The following is a 23,605-nucleotide window of genomic DNA, read 5'->3' as shown; positions in this document are numbered from 1 at the left end:
AAAACTTCGTAACAAACTCTTCGGTGTATAATTGTCAAGGTTCTTTATATGTGGATCTGAATTTTATATTCTATGGCATGAAATATTTATGATAACACTTGTCGTTTCTGCCTAGCGGTTGCTAAGCGGTACGAAGCAGAACAATTCATAACACAATACCTTCGGTGTATACAGAGCCTATCACCGCCCAGCCCCGCAGCGGTGAATAATTGAACTAGTGCACGATTATTCTGTTACACCCTCTCGTTATTATGGCCTTAACGTAAAGACACATAGCAAAAGTCATCATTTAACATTAGTTTTAGCCTTAGTCGGTTTACACTTCACTGACAACATGCTATATTATCCTGACAATTGGATCTGTCCCTCACGTAATTTCTTCTCATTAAGACTTCAGTACATTTTCTAGGATAGTCTGTATTTCTTCTTAAACTAAAAAACTAAACCTCATGCCTTGAATCCGCAAGCAAACTATACCGACGGAGAGACCGCCGCTTTTCGGCGAAGTTAGTGCCAAATTTAGCAGATAGAGGATGTCGCATGGTCAGCGCAACGAACCCCCACGGCCGTTAATTTCGGTTCTCTAGACCGGAACCGCTATTTCCTCGAAATAGCTCCTCAATTATCCTCAAAAGGCTGAGTGGACCCCGTTCCAGACCCACTACTCCTCAGAAAATTCGGTAGCTCCGAGAATCGAACCCGGGACCTCTGGATCTGTAGCCAGGAACTCTGACCACTAGATTACTCGTATTTCTTCTTATTTATTCTTTTGAGCGAAAACAGAGTAGGCTTCTATTTTTCTTCCGCAAACCGCTGGAAACGAAAGAATATAAGAAATCCTTTTGATTCTTTTCTTAATTTCTTCCATGTATTGTAATGTCACACCACGGAAACTATTGAACAAATGTTGATGGAACCTATTAGTGGGAGATATAGAATGAGAGTTGGGGGCACGCGGTAGCGTAGTTGGTTGAGGCACTATGCTACAAGCCGGAAAGTTGCGGGATCAATTCACGATGAAGTCACTGGACATTTTCAATTCACCTAACCCTTCCAGCCGCACTATGGCCCTGGGGGTCGAATCAGGCTCTAACAGAAATGAGTACCAGGAATCTTGCTAGGGGTCAAGGGTGGCCGGCGCGTAAGGCTCATAACATCGCAGCCATCTGTGAGCCGATTGTCTAGAAAATATGTGAGCCTCGAAGTCTCACAACATTGCGGGCCTCCACAACCTGTCAAGAAGGATGGCTTTACCTTTACCTTTGCCTTTGCCTTTACCTTTACCTTTACCTTTGCCTTTACCTTTTTACCTCATGAACGATATTTCTACTTTACATTAAACTCAGGTTTTGTCGATTATCCAAAAATAATTGGTAATATAATTAAACATAAATTTGGGTGTAACGTAACTTTGCAACAATAGATTATAGGCGTACTTGCTAATTACTTAAAACCTGAATCGAATCCATCGTTAATTTCGTGTATAGAATCTCCAAGTTTTAATTACATTGTTCCCTTTATCTCAGTCTGGTGTCGATTTAAAAATGGAGAATAAAGTGTTGATGTTCTCTGGTAACATAAATTTGTATTTGTAATATTGCATTTGATTCAACTGTACAGGAACATGAAGGCCAGTGTGACATGCAGAAGACGTGAAGAGTTGTGTAGTAACTCCATGGAGCAAACCCTTTCTTACAAAGCTAATAGTCGCTCAACTAGTCGAGATACGATATTGTACACCTTATGGAGTCCGAAGTTTTGTCGCTCTAGACTTGTTGTTGTCCTCAGCCATATGAATGCAATCCTCATCATTATACCCTGTACTTCTAAGATCCAGTTTAATGTCATCCCCCATCTGTGTGAAGGTAGCGGCTTACGACTGGCTGATCCCCAGTCCAAGGAGTCCTACCGACTGTGTATAGTATTAAGAAATTGAAAGAGCGGCCAATGGTAAAGACAAAAGGAAGTGACCATCTTAGGGGCTTTCCTCTGAATGTATGTGATTAAGTACAACGTAAAGCAAGTGTCACGTAACTTCGAACAAGGCCAAGAGTAACCTTGAAGGCGCAGAAGAAAAATTTCAGACAAGGGGGTGGGTTCGAGGGTGTGAGAAGTGACAGGCGGCCGCCTGTTCGCAGTTACGTGACGCTTGCTTTATATGCTGTCCTATGGCTGAATTGTAGCCGGTTACATTTCTTACGTCTCGTGCATGCGCTTCAGAATAGTGAAATACGCGTACACCTTGTTCACTATCTGAAAAAAAAAATGTAGGATTAGTAACTAGGCGATGTATAAAACACATACAGGTACATATAGTCAATAAACACTGGTATTGAAAACTATACGTAATATCTCTTTCCTATCAACAATTTTGGATCTGTACAATGAAATACTTATATCTCAGAAACGGTTCGGAACAGGACACATGTACTTATACAATTTTTTGTTTAGAATAGCCGATACTATGACCTCCAAGAATATTGACTTTCCTCCTGGAAAACCCTGCATACAAATCGTTTGTCGGTACAGGCTTTGCAAAGCCGATCATGCCTATCTTACTTATGTTACAACGGCAGCTTAGTCACTTGAACGGTCGTAAGCTTCACCGCCGCCAAGTTTAGCCTCTTATATTTCCTGTGTCTGGCTTCACTTTGTCCTGTATTGCAAACATGTTCATTCTCATGATTCTGTATGACCTCGGCTTTTGCTTGCACAATTTTCTTATATAATCGCATGCATACGGAAAGTACATTGTAGCAAATTATACGAATCGTCATGTATGCCTGATGATTGCCCTATGTGACCGAAACATGTTGTAATTACATATATAGACATAGACTAAAAGTTGTTCTGACCAACAAGCTGCGAAAGCTTTGCATTTTCCTAGACTCTGTTATATACTATACGTTATATATATATATCAAGAGCTCAGCTAATGCAGTTGAGTGCATAAATACAATATTAACAAAATAAAGCTGACCCTGTAATAGGTCATGGAGGCCCATAGGTTTGTGAGACATCGAGGCTCCCACATTTTCTCTAGACAATCGGCTTACAGATGGCAAGAAAGATTGTTAGCCTTACGCGTCGACCGCCCCTTACCCCCCAGGAAGATTCCTGGTACTCATTTCTGTTAAAGGTTGAGGTAAATTGAAAAATTCCGCCTTATCGGGACTCGAACCCGCCACATTCCGGCTTGTAGCATAGTGCCTCAACCAACTACGCTACCGCGTGCCCCCCACAGGTATAATACAATACACTCTAAAAGGTATATTTAACGTTATAATGCTTACATTAGCGAAAGTTTCCAGGGATACGGTGTAGAATTTTCCCGCAGTGAATGTAACAGGCTCCTGGGCACGAGAAATGAGTGTCTGTAGCAACTTCTTAAACTTTTGTGAACGGTTGTACCAGCCGCAACCATACGCTATCTTCTCAACCTCCAGACTCTGTGAGGTGGAGGTAGAACTTAAGGCTTAGAAACATAACACATTGTGGTAATGATAATCAGTCATCAGAATTATTTGTGTCCTTTATAATAAATTCATACTAGTAAAATCGTTAATACAATACAAGCTTCATAATATTGTGTGAAGTATCACCTGAGCTGTAAGATAATCACCACACCAGCATATCATCAGGGGCCAGGAGCAGACGTTTGCCAAGGTGACGATGAATTTAACGAGCCCCTCATTGTCACCCTGAGAAGAATACACATTAAAGCACACATCAGTATACAAGCTGCTGAACGCTATAAACTAATACTCCGTGGTTTTATTCCGCAAGGGAACTATACCGACCGAGCGACCGCCGCATGTCGGCGAAGTCAGTGCCAATTTTAGCGGTTAGAGGGTGTTGCGTGGTCAGCGCAACGAATTCCCACAGCCGTTAATTTCGGTATTTTAGACCGGAGCCACTGTTTTCTTGAAATAGCTCCTCCGGCGGCGGTCGCTCGGTCGGTACAGCTCGCTTGCGGACTAAAACCACGGAATTTGGTTTGTTTTTGATTTTGGATGCGCCGACTTAGGCATCACGGTGGCCCTCCTTTAAATCTTCCCCCGATCATCCTATTATTCAACACATTATAAACCAAACAACGTCAAATAGACTAACAACATGTATTCCTCGAGAGTAGAAACAATGTTACTTCTTATTTGTTTATATATTAAGGCATTATTACCGAGCAAAGCGACATAAACGGCAACGCCATTGATTTGTATTAGATAGCAGCTCGGTTCAATTCTCGGCGGGGTTACTAACTACTTTGATTGAGTTATTTAATGACATATCTGACTGTGTCCAGGAAAAGACCGCCTCTGTGGTCTAGGGTCAGAGTTCTTGGCTACAGATCCAGAGGTTCCGGGTTCGATTCCCGGCACCACCAGATTTTCTGAGAAGTAGTGGGTCTGGAACGGGGTCCCCTCAGCCTCTTGAGGATAACTGGGGCTCCATTTCAAGGAAACAATGGCTCCAATGTAGAAACCAGAGATTAACGGCCGTGGGGATCCGTTGCGCTGACCACGCGACGCTCTCTATCCGCTAAAGTTGGTACTAACTTCGCCGACAAGCGGCGGTCACTCGGTCGGTATAGTTCGCTTGCGGACTAAAACCACTGTGTTTTTTTTTGTGTCCAGGAAAATTACCGGATAGTAGCTTAGATTAAGACATGGTCACTTCCTTCCAAATCCGTCCCAGTTCATCATTTTATAGCCATCTACCGTTTTACTTTATGTAATATGCGCTATTGAGAGCGTCGTTGAATAAACCACTAATAATTTTTGTATTATTTACTTGTTTATTTAACTCGGTATATTTCGCTTGCGGACTAAAACTACGGACTTTGGTTGTTTTTTTTCACTTGTTTCTTTGTGTGAGTTTTCCCATATGTTAATGATAAGAATCCAGACATATCTGTCCCAAGAAAATGTTCGTTTCATGCTTTACGTCTAGAATACACGCTAATAAATAATTACTCACCATGGCTACTTGAAACGCTGCCATGCACATCATGGCTTCACTGGTGAGGAAATACACCAGAAACATTGGACTCAGAAAGTCTTTAACGATTTTGCAATACCTGAAAAGAAAAATAACCCTCCATATTTAAAGGCATTAACAGTTTAAAAGAGCTCATTGTAAGAAATTTCGATCTTTACTAAATATGATTTCTATGCGGTTCGTTTCGTATCAGATACTTGATATGTAGTGAAAGAAAAGCATTGGACCAATTCTTCCAAAACTGTCTTGTCTTATGTCCATATGAAAATCAGCCCCAAACACCTGCAGTAAAATCTACAACATTTCAAAGAATAAAAATGTTTTAATAACATCATACTTCTGCATAGAGTTGGAGAATTCCCTAGAATTCTTAAAATAATCCACGACAGGTTTCCCTCACACCCTTTCCTGCTCACGTAATAAACCATTCTCCGGTCTTCTTCAGCCCTCCACAAGCCGAACCCCTCAAAGGGACACAATGCGCTTGTGCAAACCAATAAACACAATTATTTAACACGAAACATTTTCTAAAATTAATTATGGCGTCGATCGTAATATATATGAGTGAAGAACAGTATTATGATGCAGATAGGTGGTACCCGGTTCGAATCAAAGCCCTAAAACTGTCTCTAGATTAAGGATGTATAAATTTTCCACAAATTTTCCTGGGAAATCCGGAAATAGTGCTTCAAATTTGGCTATATAATCTGAGTTATTGACAGTGTACGTTGAATAAACTGCTAATTACAAACAGACACGAATGTTAAAGAGTTTATATGAGCTATGCGTTTGATCAGATTTATAAAATTAACTTGAAGATTTCATCTATACGAGTACTGTGAAGGACTTTCTCAAAGCATTGTTAGGCAATGGCTCAGCAAGACCCTCGCAACACACATGCATGCGACAAGAGGACTTCCATCTCTAGGCAACGGAGAGGTAAACACGCCATGTAATCTTGGGATGCAGCCCTTGTGATAGATACTACAACAATAGGAGAAGTGGGAAGAGTTTTCTGCAGGTCCGTGCCGAGAAGCACGACAGTCTGAAGCAATGAAGAGTCACAGTGAGTCATAGTCAAGTGATAGTCGAGTTCAGCTGAGTAGGAAGAAGTTACCAGTGTGTCAGTGAATTGTTAATTGTTGTAAACAGTTGTATAAATGCCCAATGAATTCGATCACCAAACTCAAAACCCGTCTTTTAAGCCATGAAAACCCCGGATACGTGACAATGCAAACATATTATAGCAATGTCCACTCTGAAATTTCAGTCTAAGAACTCCCCATACTAAGATAATTCACACATTTCTTTAATTCGCGTATTTATTCGCTTTAAAATGAGCATACGAGGAAGTAGATATATTTATGGCAATTATTATTTACAGCGCAAAATATTAGTACTCACTCTAGAATTGCTTGATGGTATTTTATGCAGTTTATAAAATTGTCGTTAATCCGTTGCTCATAGAACGCATTTCCAGTTACGTCGTCCGCGTTGTCATGCTCAGTTGTTTGATTCCCAGACATTTCATCTGCAATTAGGCTTCGAATATCTTCCGGATACTGACTTTCGTTTAATAAGCAAGATCTTCCTTCTTCAGAAGCAGCGGTTTTATCGGAGTTAGACACAGCAGTGCAAGGATCGTGAACTGAACCACTGATAATTGTGTGCTTCGTTAAAGAACGGATCCGCCTTAGTCCGTGGACTTGCTCTTCCATTTCATATGTTTCTTCTAGAACTACTTTCTCTATGTTCTCAAAAGAAGAAACCAGCAATTTAAAATGTGTTGATATATGAAACATCATGAAAAATAATATGACATTGCAGCATGTGTAGTGACTCACAGATACAAACACTGTAAGTACTTGACATAAATATATTACTTTATACATAGAAGGTTCGGATAATTCTTTTGGAAGCCATAATATGTAACAATAATACTTCCAAATCTCCTCCGAACTACTTTCGATGTCTTTCTCTGTTGCAGAGTCGATGTATTTGAGAATTAATGGTGAGCAGCTCCAACCGAGAATAACTGACGAGAAGATAGAAACTAGAATACATATCACGACCACAGAATTTCTCGATGCTTCCTTAAGTATTTTTATTTTATTCTGTGATGTAACAAGAGTGTCTATATAAGCAACGAAATCGGTCTCTAGTATGTCAAGTAACAATGTGAGTGTCCGTCCTCTGACCACGAAATATGATGCCAGTATTGTTGCATCAGCTGCAAAAATTATCTGAAATAGAATCTTTGTTATCATATCGATATTACCCCAGTATTTATAAATAGCAATTAACATTGAACAGACTTGAGGACCGTAAATGCAACAGAGGTAGAATGTAGTAACTGAGATGAAAAGTTTATGCTTCCATGCAGACCTAACTACATTTTCAGGTGCGAGGACACCAAAAATTCTCAATATTTTCAATTGCAGTCTCATTAAATCCATCCTCGTCAAGTTTCCTACTTGTCCGCGTTCAAGTTCTTCATTTTCTCGACTGCTGGGAGCCATGTTTGCATTCAGAGAGATGGGTGTGCGGCTGTCGCTACGAGATGGCGCTGAGTGATCAGTCATACGCTAAGTAATACACGCACGTGTGTTGTCATGCGAGTGCTAAAGGTATCTGCTGCTACTGATATACGTGTTTAGTAACTAGTATTGACTCAAAGCGAGGGAAGTGAGTTTGCAGTATTGCGTTTTTGTAACGTATCTACTAGTATATGCAAGGTTTGCTGATGATGCCTTATACTTTTATCGATCTTTCGGACTGAAATAGAGTTCCTTCTCCCATATCTGAAATACGCGTCTGAATACTTGAACATATTCAGTTGGACTTTGGTGCGAATATAACTGAGCGTTGTTTCCAGAATCGGAAGCCAAGCCCCCTCCATAGGGGGGTTCTTCGAAGAATAAAAGGATAATGGGGATGCTGAATGTATTTCAACCCTAAAAGAACATATTAAAACATAAAATGAGGATATAATGGAAAGGATACTAGACAGATATCAAGACTCAACAGTAATCATGTTTTTAAACTGCTAATTACGTATCGTTTTAAGAGATATATGAGCCGTTACACTTCATAATACATATGAACGAGAAGAGGGTCCTTCATGTGTAACAAGTTTAAGCTCGCCCCGGCGCCGCCCACACAGTACCACGTGCTTCACTGGGTCACACACAGACGGACACAGCCATCTGCAAGATGTTCTAAGTAACTAACAGTAGAAAACGAGGACCGTCGTTTTGTTCCTCTGCTTGCGCAACAGAAACATCTAATTTATTTTAATTGATTTTAACTAATTAATAAGCTGTCCATCTAGCACAGGGGTCACCAAACTTTTCGAACCGCGGGCCACATTAGGTAATTCAGCACTTTCAACAGGCCGGATAAGATGAGAAATTAATAACTCTACGTATATGAGTTTTATTGAAAGCACAGAATTTCATAAACTAAATACAAAGTACGTGAGAATAAATTATCGTATATTAATGACAGCAGACAGTAGCAGCAAATGTTCATATTTTCATCACAAATTATATTAAAACAATTAATGTGAATGATGGAAATCTTTTTGCATTCTTAAAATCTGATTACATTGAGGTTCAAATTTTGAAACACTAATCACAAGTAGCAACTTTAAAAGTTCATCGGATAAATTTGCCCTGTATTTCGACTTGATGTACTTCATCTGGGAAAAAGTTTGTTCACACAGATATGTCGTCCAAAAATGGAGATAAANATCGCTTCCGAAATTGTTCTTTGAAATCTAAAATGACTAAATTTGCAAACGAGGAAGAAAATTCTGCTTCTCCCTTTTTATGCAACTCTGCACAGTGTAACATATGAACAAAGTTACAATTTTTCACTTGGCTTTCCAGAAGTATCAACTTTGCTCTGAATGCCTTGATAAGTGCAAATAAATCACAGACTAAGTTATTTTCACCCTGCAACTTTAAATTCAAATGGTTCATACGGTTCACCATATCAGCAAAAAATACTAGTTTCCAAAGCCACTCGGTATCTGATAAAAATGTTTCGTGATGGTTTTTCTCGGTAAGAAATATATCAATTTCATTCCTGAGCTGAAAGAAGCGCGAAAGAACCTTTCCACAGCTAAGCTATCGAACTGCAGTATAATATGTCAGGTCAATAAGCTCGGAATCACATTTACCGGTACTCATTGGAAAATTAGTTCAATTGGCACATTTCTGCACAATTCTTTCCCGGGCCGCATAAAATCACATCGCGGGCCGCATTTGGCCTGCGGGCCGTAGTTTGGAGACCCTTGCTCTAGCAGGTCGTAGGTTTGTGAGGAATCGCAACTCCCACGTTTTCTACACAATGGACTCACATATGGAGGTGAGGTTGTCAGCCTTACGCGCCTGCCGCCCTTTGCCCCCAGGAAGATTCCTGGTACTCATTTCTGCTACAGGGTGTGTCGACCCCAGGGACATAGTGAGGCCTGAAAAATTTGGTAAATTAAAATATCCAATGACCTCATCGGAAATCGAATTCGCAGTCTTCCAGCTTGCAGAACTTTTATGTATAGAGTGAAAGAAGCATGCTTTAATACACCACGCTTTGAAGACGGGTTCGGAATGGATGTATAATTCCACGCGTGCTTAACCTTGGGAGTAGGTGGAAGTGAGTGGTCAGCTTCCCGCTTCGGCCGCTCTACTGCCCCAGTGTCCTTTACACAGTGAACTCTGGAGTCTCTATAGTCCGTCTGGACGTTGTGCAAAAGAAAATTATCTTGCCCTGCCGGAAATCCAAGACCGTTTCCTCGACCACCCAACCCGTCTCAGCCTCATGAGATATCTTCCGACTCGTGATTTTGGCCATGTAGGCGAAAATAAATGTGCTAAGTACTAGCCTTTCTGAAACTGAATTATGACTTTAATAGACCTTAGGTTCTACCAGCGGTGACTGTGAAGATCCCCCCTATATTCTGAATTATAACGCCATATAAACCGGTGGAAGTTCACCGACGATTCGGAGAATATATTTTCCCCAGTTTAGCTTAGCTGTGGGCTGAATTTTCATGGTTACTTTTACTGGCATATTCTTCAAACTTTAGGATGGATATAACACATTCCCCCGAAACGTTGGGGAGCTTCTACCTGTCTACATTGCTGTACATTCCACAAGATACAAAAGCTCACTAACACATCTAGTCCTATATCTAAGGCTATGTATAAATATAGAAACAGCTAAGTAGTTGCCTGAGGTTGTTTATTTTTAAGTGTTGAAACTGGAATTGGAAATCATCTTCTTCACCATCGGGCCTTCAGCCCCGATCGGACTCAGCTGTCTTTCCGTCTGTTCCTATATCCTTCCACGTCCTTTCTCCTCTCAGTTAATCTATCCTTTATTTATATTCCAAATTAATTCATGATCTGATATCCTATAAAAAGCCTAGTGGTTCATTTGGTTGATTTAAGGAAATTAACAGCACTGGATTTATATTGAGCAAAATTCTAACTCCCATTTAATATTATAAAAAAATCCTGTGTGTAGGGCACCAACACGACTCTCTTCTGTCGAGTTGTTGTCGAAGAAAATTGATCACTATTCACCTTCAATTAAGCCGAAATTCCCAGTCTCCGAAATAAACGCCATGGCTTTGTAGTTAGGAGAAAAGATAACATTCCTACTGTCACGCATTAGTGAACAGACACGGGGTTTGTGCTGGTAATTGGTTTTATTGAACGCTTATAGGATGTAACTATAACAGTCTCACTGTTGTACACACTCTGCAAATAACCATATCACAAGCTAAACCTTCTCACTCTGTTGCTTGGTAGCGGCGTCCAACATCTAATCACCAGCTACGAGTGACTATTTCCGACTCACAACTGATTTGATTCAGGTTTCGGGTAAATTGCTGCTGGCCTTGGTCGGGGCGTCGCAATGGTACCCTTCATCGTCCAGTCGTAGCGTCGTGGCGCCTCAAATCCGTGGATGAATAGTGGGCATGCATGGACGACCCTGAATGAATTCTTTGCTGATAATGGCCAGGAGTCAGGTATACTAAAGCCTCCTTCAGGATGGGGAGGATCTCCCATGATGCCATCTGCTCGTTCTCTCTCTCTCGGGCATTTCTGTGGAGATATCCGATCTGGCGATTGTCACTGTTGTATGGTACATGAATTGTCTTCTACTCGTCCCTCGGCGTTCAGGTCGTGATGACTGTCATTTTCCGGCACGCAGATGTCACGATACACTGAAGCCTTCTGCTCGGTTACTTCTGCTCTTTTCTCTCGTCTCCGCCGATCTCTTTTCCAGAACTCGTCCTCGTGCATTTCCGTCGCGCAGTCTCTTCTAAGATGGCCGACGCCCCCACACCGCCAACAGACGAGTACGTCTTTCCTGCCTTTCCATCTCCTTGATGACCATGGTCCATCCGTAAACACAGAGGGCACTGAGTTCCGGCTGCCTCTACGCCATACTGGAGTTCCGAATTCTGCCACTGACGCTCCTAGCTCCCGCTGTGTCGTTTCTTTCAGCTTTTTCATCGCTGTGTTGAGCTCCTCGCTGAGCCTACGTGTCTGATGATCGACAGACGCCATGATGCTTGCTACCCCCATGCTGATCGTTTCTTGAAATTCAGTCTGGACGGATAGCATTGCTCTTATGGTCGTCATCATCACCTCTTGGCCGGCCCTTATTGTGGTCCACGTCTCTTCCTGGCCAGCTTTTATCGTGGTCTCAGACATTTCTTGGACGGTGTTTGTGGCCGTGTCCAGCTTGGCCTCGTTCTTTTCTTCATTGACCGTCATCTTTTCCAGGTGGGCCGCCATTATCTCATGGCTGACATCCTTCTGTACTTTAACCATGTCTTGAGTGGCAATAATTTTGGCTCTAAGCATTTCTAGGTCGGTCTCTATTTTGGCTAATGCTTGATAATGCTGAAACACGTGCAATTCTTCTATGGTGGCTCTCAAATTTTCCATGACTGCTATAAATAGTTATCACGTTGGTTCCAATACAATCAAGCCAGCTGATCCAATCCCAATTCTGCCACAAGTTGTCACGTATTAGTTTACTATATACGAGGTTTTGATTGGTAACTGGATTTACTGAATGCTTATGACTCGTTGTACAAATAACTATTACACACTAATCTGTACACTCTAGAAATCAGTGCAGCACACAGTAAGTATTTTAACTCTCTTGCTTGGTAGCGGCGTCTGACAATGGGGTTCTCGCTAACATTCCACTTTATATAACCTCGGCACGGACATCACAGGAAACACAGCTTACAACAATTTAGTTTGTTGCGTGTGTATTCATTATCATAGTAACGTGTTTATGGAGCTGTTGCCTAGGAATGGGTATCTTTTTGGCTTCACTGTTCCGGCTTTGAGTCGTCATGTTCCAATGAGTAAACGAATAAGTGAGCATTCTAATGTTGCCTGCGATTGTCATTAATATCTTCCAAGTCCAGTGCTTAGTACTGCCGTCTCGTATTTGTGAAGTTCTTGGTTCCAGTCTCTGCCCAGTTAATGGTATATTGACAACGAGGTTCGTGGTTTCTATGAGCCACTTCAGTTCAGTACCGGATGGTACCCAAATTCGGACCACGTTATTTTCTGTCCAATTCTTGTCCAATTCATTATACACTAATTCACGTCTCGGCCAAATTTACAGTCCTGGGGGACTCGGCACAATAAAAATTGAGGCCCTTATCAGTAACGACTAATTATTGTGTGAAACGTTTTTTTTTTAACTAAACGTTCAAACACATCATTCGTGTTAGTAAAGACGCTGATGTCTCAATAAAGTCTCTGAAATCTATTTTTGTTTCGTGGAGGCGCCAACTTGACCTCCACGGTCGCTTCTTCTTAAATCTGCCCCCGATCATCCTATTATTCGACACATAATATACCAAACAACGTCAAATAGACTAACAACATGTATTCCTCGAGAGCAGAATCATGGTTACTTCTTATTTATTTATATAGATTGTAACGTGGATATGTGGAGAAAACAAAAGTAATGAAAATTTCGAGACAACCAACCCCAGTCACAATAAAGATAGACCAAAAACAAGTGGAGAATGTGAAATGTTTTAAATATTTGGGTAGCTTGTTAACAGATGATGGAAGGTGTACTTGTGAAATTAAATCCAGGATTGCCATGGCAAAAGCTGCATTTAGCAAGAAGAAGAATCTTTTTACCAGCAAATTGGACTTAAATTTGAGGAAGAAACTAGTGAAATGCTACATTTGGAGCATAGCTCTGTATGGGGCTGAAACATGGACACTTAGGGCAGTAGATCAGAAACATCTGGAAAGTTTCGAAATGTGGTGTTGGAGAAGGATGGAGAAGATCAGTTGGACCGATTATGTGAGAAATGAAGAAGTGTTAATTAGAGTCAGTGAGCAGAGGAATATCCTACACGAAATAAGAAAACGGAAGGCTAATTGGATTGGTCATGTTTTACGCAGAAACTGCCTTCTAAAAGAAGCTATCGAAGGAAAGATAGATGGGCGGATAGAAGTGACAAGAAGACGAGGAAGAAGACGTAAGAAGATGCTGGATGACCTTGGGGACAGAAGAGGATACTGTCATTTGAAGGAGAAAGCTCTAGATCGCATTAAGTGGAGGAATTGTTTTGAAAGAGACTGTGGACCTGTCGTCTTGACAGATTACTGATGATGATGATGTAACGTGGATGACAAGGACGTTTCTAAGCAATGGCTCGGTAAACAAACCTCAATAATAGAAAGACTGTTCTCTACGTGGTCCGCACCGCGACCGTTGCTAAGCAACAACGAGGTAAACAAGCCTCTACAACAATAGAGGCTGTGCTATCTGTGTGTTCTGTGTGTCGAGGCTATATAACGACAGTTACAAATTACAACAGGCTTCAGTTCAACAAAACGAGTGTGAGTGCTAAGCAGTGGATTTTGGTGATCCAACAGTGCAAAACATCACTGACATATTCACAAACTGAAGGACGGAGGTAAAGGGTATTCCTAACAATATTAATCAAAACACTGACACCTCTACACCTTCATTCAGCAAATGAAGCCCATGTTTATATATTTTATTTACTCTGTGTATATCATAGCTTGTTTGGAACTATTCCACATTGTCCACAATGATTTAGTAACGAGGTTAAAAAATCGCCTGCAAGGGGAAGTATATAAAATTTCTTCAAAGGGCTCCTCTTTTTTACACCTGCCGTTGTTGAAATTATTTTCTTTTATTTGTTAAATACTTACTGATGTCGGTTGGTTCTGTGACGTGAGAGAATAGAAATGAGCGGAGTGAACTAACTAATTTTAAACTACGTTGAATACTAGTTGCACTATGTTAAAATCCGAACGAAAACTACGTGTATCGAATGCTTCACCCGATAGTTACATTCTACTATCGATATCACGGGCCGGCGCTACTTACAAATGACCTTTTTTATTGATTTTTATTGTTCGTACTCCCTCGTGTTCCAGAGGTATCCAGGAGACTGTAAATATTGGATGATTAATTCGATAGTGGTAAACCTACTAACGACAGTGAAAATAATTCGCTACGCGTTAGGCTGGATTAAGGGCAGGAGCTTGGCGACATCTGCCAAGATCTTCTGTACTCCAGCGGTTCGCAGCTGAGGTGTCGTCGAACGCCTACTGCGGATCAAATTGTTCTCATTTAGCTGTCCAGATGGCATTGTGTGTCAATATGGCGTCTGCTATAGAGGTGTAAAACCTGTGAATATCTGTAGAGTGAGAAATATTGCAATTTATAGTGACTTAAAAGATTGTGTTTCAACGCCATGGCCGAAGCGGGAGAAGTGGTGAGTGTTACTTCATTTTATAATTGCAAAGAAGCGTATCAATATTTTAATGACGGTAGAATGTGTATAGAATAGCCCGGAAATAAAAATTTGTAAAAGACTGATACTCAGTTAAATGTAGGACTTTAGCCTGTTTGAGGTCAAGGATCTTATTCTAATAATTTCTGGTTGATTATATTACTTATACGCAGCACTGACAATTCTGTGTGAGAATTTATGCTTCTGGTTTTAAATGTTTTTGTTATTGACAGGTGAAAATCAGAAGTTTAATTGAAACAAGACATCTCTATCAAAATTGTTGCCACTTCATTTCTACAAAACTTTGAAACATGACGCAATTTTTATAAATTCACAGTTTAGTTATGTTAGCTGCAGTTACTTTAACTGACAGCAGAAGAAATAATTTATGCATATTAAAATTATCATACTGTCATATGGTTAAATGCCATTTTAATAGCCATAAACTCATTGAAATTTATGTATGTCTCAAGTAGGAATGCTTCAGTTGAATTGTTCTAAACCGGTATTCTGTCCCAGCAGATACATAATTCATGAAAACACACTTTTTAGTAAGCTGTGAGCAATCTTCCTGTGTCCTTACCACCTAGCCTTTTGGAATCATCCTAACATATCCTTTCCAGGTGATATAACTCTGTTGCAGTTGACAGATCAATGTAAATCTAAAAGAAATAGCAGGTCATTACCGCTTTGTAAGAGTTTTCAGTAGCTGTTTCTTTTGGAAACAGAAGTCAGATATTTTGGATCATTCTCTGCAAAGGGTTTTAAAAGTGATCTATTCACTATATGAACATTATGTTGGACACTGTCCATTACCTTGGGTCCATTTAAAGTACACATTTTAAATATTCTTCAGACAATCAACAGTGTGCAACATAATACTCATTTAATTCTGTATTATGCCACTTGGTCATCCAGCCCGTAAGCAGTCCCTACACTGCAAAAAAGTTATAAATTTACAAAGAGCTAAAGGCCAAATCAGGGATGAAGCCCCACACTCGAAGACAGGAAGTGTTAATGTGCTGCCTGCTCTAGGGCTCTACTACTCACCTTCGGTGGTGCTGACAGATTATGGAACAGCGATGGAATCAGAATTTGCAAGGAAAACTGAAGAGACTTTAAGATAAACCTGCTTCATTGCCACTTCATCCACCTTAAATCTGATACGAAATCATCTGGCATTGATCCTAGGTCTCCGTGGTTCGAAACCAATGTCTGTTTGGCTATGGCAAGGCCATCTTATGTAATGTCAACAAAATATGGCAGTTTATTTCCTTTAGAACATAAATAAGATTCTACACTTTCCTGTACTAATCAGTTTATAGCAGAAAATGACTTCATTTCATAATTATAAAGAAATCAATTTCACACGTTTCTTTGGAAAATTTCATATTACCCTACTAACTAAAATCCTTCCTCGTACCATACCATTCATGATGCACAATATGAGGGGCAAAAGGGGTAAGGTGTACAGCATAAAACCTCTCCTGACATAATGCTGGCAACGTACACTCAGTTACAATAAGCAAGATGCTGGTGACAGTCATTACATAACATTACATGGAGACAGAATGCCACTACTAACAGTTATGTTAAATTTATTTTAACTGTAGCTTCTAACTTGGGTTTTATTTGGTATCATGTGTTCGGTTAGCATTGACTCATTGCTACATTATTAACATTATATGTAAACATTTTTTAAATTAAGAGGAGATTGAACTTGGGTAATGCTTGCTACCATTCAGTCCAGAACCTTTGGTCTTCTCCTCTGCTGTCCAGAAACATAAAAATTAGAATATACAAAACCACAATTTTGCCTGTGGTTCTGTATGGGTGTGAAACTCGGTCTCTGACATTAAGGGAGGAAAACATACTGAGGATGTCTGAGAATAGGGTGTTGAGGAGAATATTCGACAGAAGAGAGATGAAGTGACAGGAGGTTGGAGAAAACTGCATAATGAGGCACTTCATAACTTGTACTCTTCTCCAAGTATAATTAGAATGATCAAGTCAAGGAGGATGAGATGGGCAGGGAATGTAGCACGAATGGGTAAGAGGAGGAATGCATATAGGATATTGGTGGGAAAGCCAGTGGTAGCACCTGGTAGTGGCTCAGCTACTCAAGAGTTTCCCAGCATTTTATGGAATCAGAAGGTTTACTGCCGTGTTCACAAGAGCCCTCCACTGGTCCCTATCCCGAGCTAGATCGATCCAGCCCATATCCCAACCTATCTCTCTTAAGATCCATTTTAATATTATCCACCCATGTACAAGTAGTCGGGATAGCGTAGTCGATATAGCGACTGGCTACAGGCTGGATAACAGAGGGGTCGGAGTTAAGTCCCAATAGGGTGAAGAATTTTCTCCACATCGTTCAGACTGGCTCTGGGGTCCATCCAGCCTCATATCCAATGGGTACCGGGGGCCCTTTCCCCGGAGGTAAAGCGGCCGGGGCGTGAAGCTGACCTTTCACCTCCAGCCAGTGCCGAGGTTAAGAAAATATGGATCTATACTTCCACTCCCCCAAACGCCTTCATGGCATAGTGCTTAATTAATTAAACACAGGGACAATTTTACCTTCTTTTGCCTCCCACGTACATCCAGATCTTTCTGGCTTTTCCACCAATATCCTATATGCATTCCTCTTCTCCCCATTCGTGCTACATGCCCTGCCCACCTCATCCTCCTTGACTTTAATTATACTAGGAGAAGAGTACAAGTTATGAAGCTCCTGTCACTTCGTCTCTCTTCGGTCCAGATATTCTCAGTGCCCTGTTCTCACATACCTTCAGTCTATGTTCTTCTCATAATGTGAGAGCTCAAGTTCCACGCCCATACAAAACTACAGGCAGACGGTAGGAAGCATATGCAGTGCAAAGTTAATTGTAGTGATGATTGCAATGAAGACAGATAACTGATTGCAAGCTGTGATGACAATACATTTTATTCAGATAATCATTATGACTGTGCAGTAAAGTGATCCCTGTGCTGAACTAATTAAGCACTACGCCATGAAGACGTATGGGGGAGTGGTTGTATAGAACCACGTTTTCTTTACCTCGGCACTTGTTGCAAGTGAATGGTCAGCTTCACACCCGTTTCGATTTACCCCCGGGGAAAGAGTCCTGGTAATCATTGTATTGGAGGTTGTGTAGACCCAAGAGCCGGTCTCGACGATTCGAGAAGTGAAAAATTCTTTACCCTACCGAGACTCGAACTCCGACTCCTCGGTTGTCCAGCGAGTAGCCAGTCCCTATAACAACTACGCTATCCTGGCTTACCTATAAGCTGGAAGGGGCTGGAATGTGTTTACATGCACCCCGGGGACACTGAACAAGCAGCATGTGATGTGGATTGGACTGAACTGGTTCAGGATAGGAGCATTTATCGTCTGATTCGGGTTTTATAATGCTCAAAAATGGTCACGGATATTTCGATAAAAAACGTTTAAGTAGGGGTTTGAGGTAACGAAGAGGGATGAAGTGACAGGAGGCTGGAGAAAACTGCATAGTGAGGAGCTTCATAACTTGTATTCTTCTCCAAGTATAATTAGAATGATCAAATCGAGGAGGATGGGGTTGACAGGGCATGTAGCACGAATGGGGGAGAAGAGGAATGCATATAGGATATTGGTGGGAACACCAGAAGGAAAGAGACCGTTGGGAAGACCAAGGCGTAGGTGGGTGGACAATATTAAAATGAATCTTAGAGAGATATGATGGAATGGTATGGCTTGGATTGATCTGGCTCAGGATAGGGACCAGTGGAGGGCTCTTGTGAACACGGCAATGAACCTTCGGGTTCCATAAAATGCAGGGAAGTTCGTGAGTAGCTGCAGATTTGGCTTCTCAAGAAGGGCTCAGCTCCATGAGTAAGTAAGTAAGTAAGTAAGGGGTTTGAGGTTCTCTCACAGCGGACTGTACGGTGGAGACAGAGTATGGTCACACGGTCTGGACGTGAGACAAACATGCGTGGAGAGTGTAGAGGATGAAGGTCGGCCAATGGCCAGTCCAGTCAAGCAACCCTGTGCTGGCTGTCGTCATTCAGTTTATTGCACCCAATACTTGCATCGCATACAGTCTGTCCATCGTGTTCACTCTACGCGACACTGATGGGCAGTAACTAAACTGGTAACCTGTTAGGCCAGGCAGAGAAGGAAGTGCCGCGTCTTAGGTTCGCACCGTGTCAGTTACTTACTCAAGAAGCTGAGCCCTTCTTAACGAGAAGTAAAATCTGCAGCTACTCAAGAATTTCCCAGCATTTTATGAAACCCGAATGTTCATTATCGTGTTCACAAGAGTCCTCCATTGGTCATTTCCTGAGCCAGATCAATCCAATCCATGCCATCGCATTAATATTGTCCACCCAACTACGCCTTGGTCTTCCCAGTGGTCTCTTTCCGTATGGTTTTCCCACCAATATCCTATATGTATTCCTCGTCATACCCATTCGTGCTATATGTCCTGCCCACCTCAGCCTCCTTCACTTGATCATTCTAATTATAATTGGAGAAGAGTACAAGTTATGAAGCTCCTCATTATGCAGTTTTCTCCAACCTCCCATCACTTCATCTCTCTTCGGTCCAAATAATATCAACACCCTGCTCTCAAACATCCTCAGTCTATGTTCACACCGTGCCACTGGTTTAATAAAACTCATCCAGTGTTTGTTCACATGGTGAGAGTGTTTCGTCGTAGCATACGCGGTAAACAGTTCAATTGATTATGAGGAGATCCGTCTCCTGGGATATAATGGTCGGTTAAATTACTGCTGGCCCTCGCCAGCACAGTAATTCTTGGTGTCTAGTCCCCTCGGTGTCCATGACCATATTTTTGTTCTTTCCAAGACTTTTTGCGTGTTTTGAAATGTGGGCCTCCTCTTTGAGAAAAGGGGAAATCTGAGTGCTACTTGTCCCCCCCTCCCCAGCTTGGGTGGGGGGGGGGACTCGAGGGGGCACTCACTCACTCTCTGACCCTTTCCACCGACGTTTCCGACCGCTCTAAAAACCGCAGATCCTCTTTCGTTATTGAGATCTTACAGCGGACTATGAGTGCGCTTAGCTTGCAAACCTTGTGAGGAAAATCTCCTTACTTTGTTGTAACAGAAATGGCCACTTTGTGGTGACAAATGCAAGAAGTTACAAATGATTATGGAGCGGGGATAGCGCAGTCGGGAGGTCAAAGTTCGAGTCCCGGTAAGGTCAAGATTTTTCACTTCTCCATATCGTCCAGACCGGCTCTGGGGTCCACCCAACCTCCTATACAATGGGTATCGGGGGCTCGTTCCCCGGGGCGTGAAGCTGACCACTCACCTCCAGCTAGTGCTGAGGTCAAGAAAATGTGGATCTATACATCCACTCCGCCATACGTCTTCGTGGCGTAGTGCTTAATTAGTTAAGCACAGGGACAACTCCCCCCCCCCCTTTTTTTACAAATGATTAAAAAGTATTACATTTGCTTATGAGGACTGAAAAATGCGCGCTGAACACGATTTTTAAAACATAATTATTGGAGAAAGAGTGTGACAGCGTGAGGCAATGTGAACTAGGTTCATTTAGCTCAGATTAGGGACGATTCGTAAGCCCTTGGCAGCAAGGCAATGTCCATGAAGATGATTATTCAGAGATAAACGATAGATATATTTCTAGACAGTACATGAGTAAAATTGGAACCGAGGTTTGAATACCGGCGGGAGCAGAAAATTTCTTCTTCGGCAGCTCCCTATCTGCCATGTAGTGGGTACCGGGCTTAAGCGGCCTGGGCCTGAAACTAAATCATCTACACTGTCGAGATTAGGAATATGTTCCTCGATATGTATTTATAGTGTTGTGATTACCTGAGTACAGGGACATTTTTTATGAGTTCTGTCTTTGCGATATAATGCCGTGTTCTTTGAAAGTTAGCCGGCGTTTCAGAGGAACATGTCGCCTCCATCTTCATGGTTGAATGTTATTCCAAGCAACCAGCATGAAGTGGTTAAGGAGCAGAGCCTCTTTTCTAATTGGCTTACTCTTCAGTCCTCAAGATTGAGGCGAAATGTTCCTCCGAAACGTCATTCGACTTTCATCGGGCTATATCCCAGAAGACTGAACTCATCATAACCACCCCTGTGATGGAACCGGGGTAACTTAGCAGGTATAGCGATGGGCTACAGCTTGGGCTGCCTGAGTTCTGTTCTCGGCAGGGCATGCGTTTTATTTCTTCACAGCGTTTAGACAAAGCTCTGGGCTCAGCCAGTCTTTTGTCCACTGGATACCAGGACCTGTTTCTCCGGGGGTTAAACGGACAGGGGCGTGAAGCTGACCACTCACTTCCTCTAGTCCCAAGATCAAGAATCGCGTAGCTATAACTCCAATCCCCCAAACCTCTTAATGACGTATTTGATTATTTAAGCAAAAGGCGACTTTACGTGAGTTACAGCATCGGGGTGACTGCTGTCTTACAGAAACCTCACGAACCTTCATGTTTATGGAGTATGAGCAGGTGGCGGAGCTGCAGTAACTGTTACCGACAGATGTGAAGCAAATTGAAAACAACTGACTTTCACGACAGGTGGATCTTGAGAAGAACGTCGTTAGGCCGCGGGTGTTCTGGACGCCGAGACAGTACAGGAGGCGGCAGATGTGGCGAGGGACTTTGCAGACAATTTTGCACTGTGAAGTCTGCGATGACCGTTTGCCCACCCTAATAGGCCTCCTTGGCTGACAGCGAAGTCAAGGCCAAGGGAAGGTCATTTCCCTTCTCGCCTTGACCTTGAGAGAAGTTGGCCAACTCGGTTTTGTTCCACTACAGGCCCGGAGCTCTAATTGTCTACAATAGACAAAAGGATCAGGAAAGGGGAGGAGTTAACAAAATGTGGTCAGTTACCTGAGAAACACCTGTCAGTGGTGCGAGAAGAAAGGAAAAAAAAAAGCTATGCGTGACGAAGTTGTATTCAGCCTCTCCCTTACAAGTCTTTAGTCTGAGGAGGCTTAAACAATTTCAAAGAAACCCAGGGATAATTTCTTTCTTGGAAGTCTATAAATATCTTATACCTGTGCTATTATGTGAGGAGAGATTTCGCGCTTTTAGGCGAAAGAAGAATGTACCTGTAGATGGGAAGTAGGCCTGAGAGAAATACGTGGTGAATGAGGTTCTTAAAGTTATCCCTGTGCTTAACTAATTAAGCATTAGGCCATGAAGACGTATAGGGGAGTGGATGTATAGATCACATTTTCTTGACCTCGACACTAGCTGGAGGTGAAAGATCAGCTTCACGCCCCGGCCGCTTTATCCCCCGTACCGATTGGATAGGATGTTGGGTGGATCCCAGAGCCGGTCTGGGCGACGTGGAGAAGAGAAAATTCTTGACCTTTCCGGGACTCGAACTCCGACCCCACGATCGTCCAGCCCGTAGCCAGTCGCTATACCGACTGCGCTATTCTGGCTCCATATGAGGTTCTCACAGCGGTAATACTCTGGAATATAAAGCCATGTTGGAATTTACCGACGTTTCAGAGGAAAATGTCACCTCCATCTTCAGGGTTTCTTGCTGAATATTGAGGCCACGAGCTGCACGGCATTATATCTCTGGAGACAGAACTCTTCTTTAGAAAATATAGTAGGAGGTTGTGGGCTTGATTCGTCTGGCCGAGGACGGGCACCAGTGGAAGGTTGCTGTGGACAAAGAATGAAGCCTGTGAAGGCAGTTTGTTACACCGAAACGTCGGTTTCTGTCTACAGCGTCGCAGACTATAAGACCACAGGCTGACGTAGATCTTAAGTATGATTCTTAAACTCGTCTTAAATTACCAGAATAAAATGTAAAGTTAACTTGACCCTGTGCTTAATGAAGTATCGTGAAATGGAAGATGTTGGAGAATGGAGCTATTGCTCCACCCATTTTTACCCGAGGCATTTGATGGAGGTCAGGTTAGGTTCATGACATGGCTGATTTACTCCCGGGGAAACAGCCACCGGTAGCAATCGGATAGGAGACTGGGTGGGCCCCAGAGCCGGTCTGGACGCTGCAGAGGACAGAAAACTCTCGCCCCGATGTAAATGCTGTACTATGAAGAAATAACTTCAGAATCTAATGCATGAAATATAATTCTATGTGTTTTGTCAATCATCATTAGAATAAGAACTCACTCATTATTGTGTTTATTCTTAAGGATTCGGAAATAAGGCGATCCCTCTCTTTTAACGAGCAGTAAAGGAAAAGTAGGTGCCGGTCACGGTAGCCCAGCGGTCTAAGGCATGCGCTGTCTTCGCTCGCTCGGAAGTTGGGATCGTGGGTTCGAATCCCACTCAGGGCATGGATGTTTGTGCGCGTTTTTCTGTGTTTGTGTACAGGTAGGGGCCTTGCGATGAGCTGATCACCCGCCCAAGGAGTCCTACCGAATGTGTAAGATCTAGAAAAACCGAAGTGAACGGAGTTCATGGAGGTAGGCCTAGGCCCACTGGGGCTGTAGTGCCAAGGAAAAAGGGGGGGGGGGGGTAGTAACCACACATCAATAAAGACTGTGTCATGAAGGAATATGGGAGAATGGAGATGAGTGGTCAGCTTGAAGCCCCTGCCGCTTTTCCCCCAGTGAAAGCCCAGAATACCCATTGTATAAGAGGTTGGGTGGGCCCCCAGAGTCGGCGTGGACGCTGTGAAATGGAAAACAATCTCTTGCCTCTGCCGGGAATCGAACTCTGCCGTCCAGCCCATAGTTCGTTGCTAAGCAGGTGTTCCTCAACCGCCATGTATGTGGGTTAATTAACATAAATCTCAACCATGATATCAATATTCATG

At 42.3% G+C, this 23,605-nt stretch overlaps 2 protein-coding genes across 3 annotated transcripts in view; one reads left to right on the top strand and one right to left on the bottom strand.

Annotated features, from left to right (window-relative positions):
- Positions 1–1,273: 1,273 nt before the first annotated feature.
- LOC111867601 (odorant receptor 67c-like) lies at positions 1,274–22,418 on the bottom strand. Of its 2 annotated transcripts, none has more exons than XM_033752732.1 (5): positions 22,313–22,418; positions 4,978–5,077; positions 3,603–3,701; positions 3,294–3,449; positions 1,274–2,253 (listed from the first exon to the last, which is right to left on the bottom strand). In XM_033752732.1, the coding sequence occupies exons 2-5, from the start codon at positions 5,041–5,043 to the stop codon at positions 2,197–2,199; spliced, it is 378 nt and encodes a 125-aa protein (XP_033608623.1). In that variant the 5' UTR covers positions 5,044–5,077; positions 22,313–22,418; the 3' UTR covers positions 1,274–2,196. The 2 variants fall into 2 exon arrangements, with proteins under 2 accessions (XP_033608623.1, XP_023713362.1); XM_023857594.2 differs by lacking the exon at positions 22,313–22,418 and adding an exon at positions 14,241–14,404.
- LOC111867624 (3-phosphoinositide-dependent protein kinase 1) overlaps positions 14,697–23,605 on the top strand; it is a 190,787-nt gene continuing 181,878 nt past the window's right edge. The window contains exon 1 of the mRNA XM_023857624.2: positions 14,697–14,809. Coding sequence (XP_023713392.1) covers positions 14,789–14,809 — 21 coding nt within the window. The 5' untranslated portion in view covers positions 14,697–14,788. The remainder of the gene's footprint in view (positions 14,810–23,605) is intronic.

This window comes from Cryptotermes secundus, unplaced genomic scaffold, assembly GCF_002891405.2.
Source record: "Cryptotermes secundus unplaced genomic scaffold, Csec_1.0 scaffold548, whole genome shotgun sequence".
Classification (NCBI taxonomy): domain Eukaryota; kingdom Metazoa; phylum Arthropoda; class Insecta; order Blattodea; family Kalotermitidae; genus Cryptotermes; species Cryptotermes secundus.
Note: the sequence above shows the minus strand (reverse complement) of the source record. Positions and strands in the feature narration are given on the sequence as shown.

Coding starts and splice junctions, on each gene's coding strand:
- LOC111867601 (XM_033752732.1), bottom strand. CDS start 5,043: ATGTTTCTGGTGTATTTCCTCACCAGTGAAGCCATGATGTGCATGGCA. Junction 3,450..3,602: donor GTGATTATCTTACAGCTCAG/GTGATACTTCAC, acceptor TCCACCTCACAG/AGTCTGGAGGTTGAGAAGAT. Junction 2,254..3,293: donor CCCTGGAAACTTTCGCTAAT/GTAAGCATTATA, acceptor TTTTTTTTTCAG/ATAGTGAACAAGGTGTACGC.